This window comes from Meleagris gallopavo, chromosome 27 (genome assembly GCF_000146605.3).
Source record: "Meleagris gallopavo isolate NT-WF06-2002-E0010 breed Aviagen turkey brand Nicholas breeding stock chromosome 27, Turkey_5.1, whole genome shotgun sequence".
Classification (NCBI taxonomy): domain Eukaryota; kingdom Metazoa; phylum Chordata; class Aves; order Galliformes; family Phasianidae; genus Meleagris; species Meleagris gallopavo.
The window spans coordinates 959,925-960,765 of record NC_015037.2 but is presented as its reverse complement, the minus strand read 5'-3'; the positions used below and the strand labels follow the sequence as shown (position 1 = coordinate 960,765).

General features: G+C 59.9%; 1 protein-coding gene across 1 annotated transcript in view; it reads left to right on the top strand.

The window, feature by feature from the left end:
* DAP3 (death associated protein 3) overlaps positions 1–841 on the top strand; it is a 9,575-nt gene continuing 8,734 nt past the window's right edge. Inside the window, exons 1-2 of the mRNA XM_010723936.1 lie at positions 1–141; positions 368–414. Coding sequence (XP_010722238.1) covers positions 373–414 — 42 coding nt within the window. The 5' untranslated portion in view covers positions 1–141; positions 368–372. The remainder of the gene's footprint in view (positions 142–367; positions 415–841) is intronic.

Here is an 841-nt window from a genome sequence, read left to right as displayed (position 1 = left end):
CCGGCGGTTCGGGCTGAGGGGAGGGAGCGGCGGGGTGCGGGTGCAGCCGGGCTGTGAAATCCTTCGGAAATCTGCTGGGGAAGCGGAGCTGTGCGGGCTGTGAGGGGAAAGAACGCAGAGTTTCCTCATCGTCGCTCCTTGGTGCGCGGCTGCGGTCCTGGCGGTAACGGCTGCGCTGTGCAGCCTGGCGCTGCTTTGCTCCGTGGTGCTTCTTACCTCTGTAGCCATTGGAGCTGGCTGGGATCAGCCCTGCCGCTGCGGTGTGGTGTCAGAGTGAATTTAAGCTGTCTGGGAAACAGCGCTTCTGATCTGGGGGAAAATATAGAAAACAAGGAAAAAACTGAACGGCCTCCTCCTTTCCCTGCAGACAGAATGCTGAGAAGTGTGAAAGGATTCATCTGCCGCCCTCTGAAGGTAAGCAGTGTGACAGCACGGTGCTGCTTCACCCATTGCAGCTGTGCCTGAAGGGACCCGGAATGGCCGTTTATAAGCAGGACAGCAGGACGAGGGGAATGGCTGGAAGTGGAGGGAGGGCAGCTTTCAGCTGGCTGTCAGGGGGAAGTTGTTTGCTGTGAGAGCGGGGAGGTGCTGGAACAGCTGCCCAGAGAGGCTGTGGATCCCCGTCCATCCCTGGAGGTGTTGGAGGGCAGCAAGGATGGGGCCCTGGGCAGCCTGGGCTGCTGTGAGACGTGGAGGTTGGTGGCTCTGCATTGGTGTGGGGTTGGAGCTTCGTGATCCTTGAGGTCCCAACCCAAACCGTTCTGTGATTCTGTGCTGCTTGGCCACGTGGAGCACAGAGTGCAGCAGCAGAGAGTGGGGGTCGGGAGCACTGCATCCATTT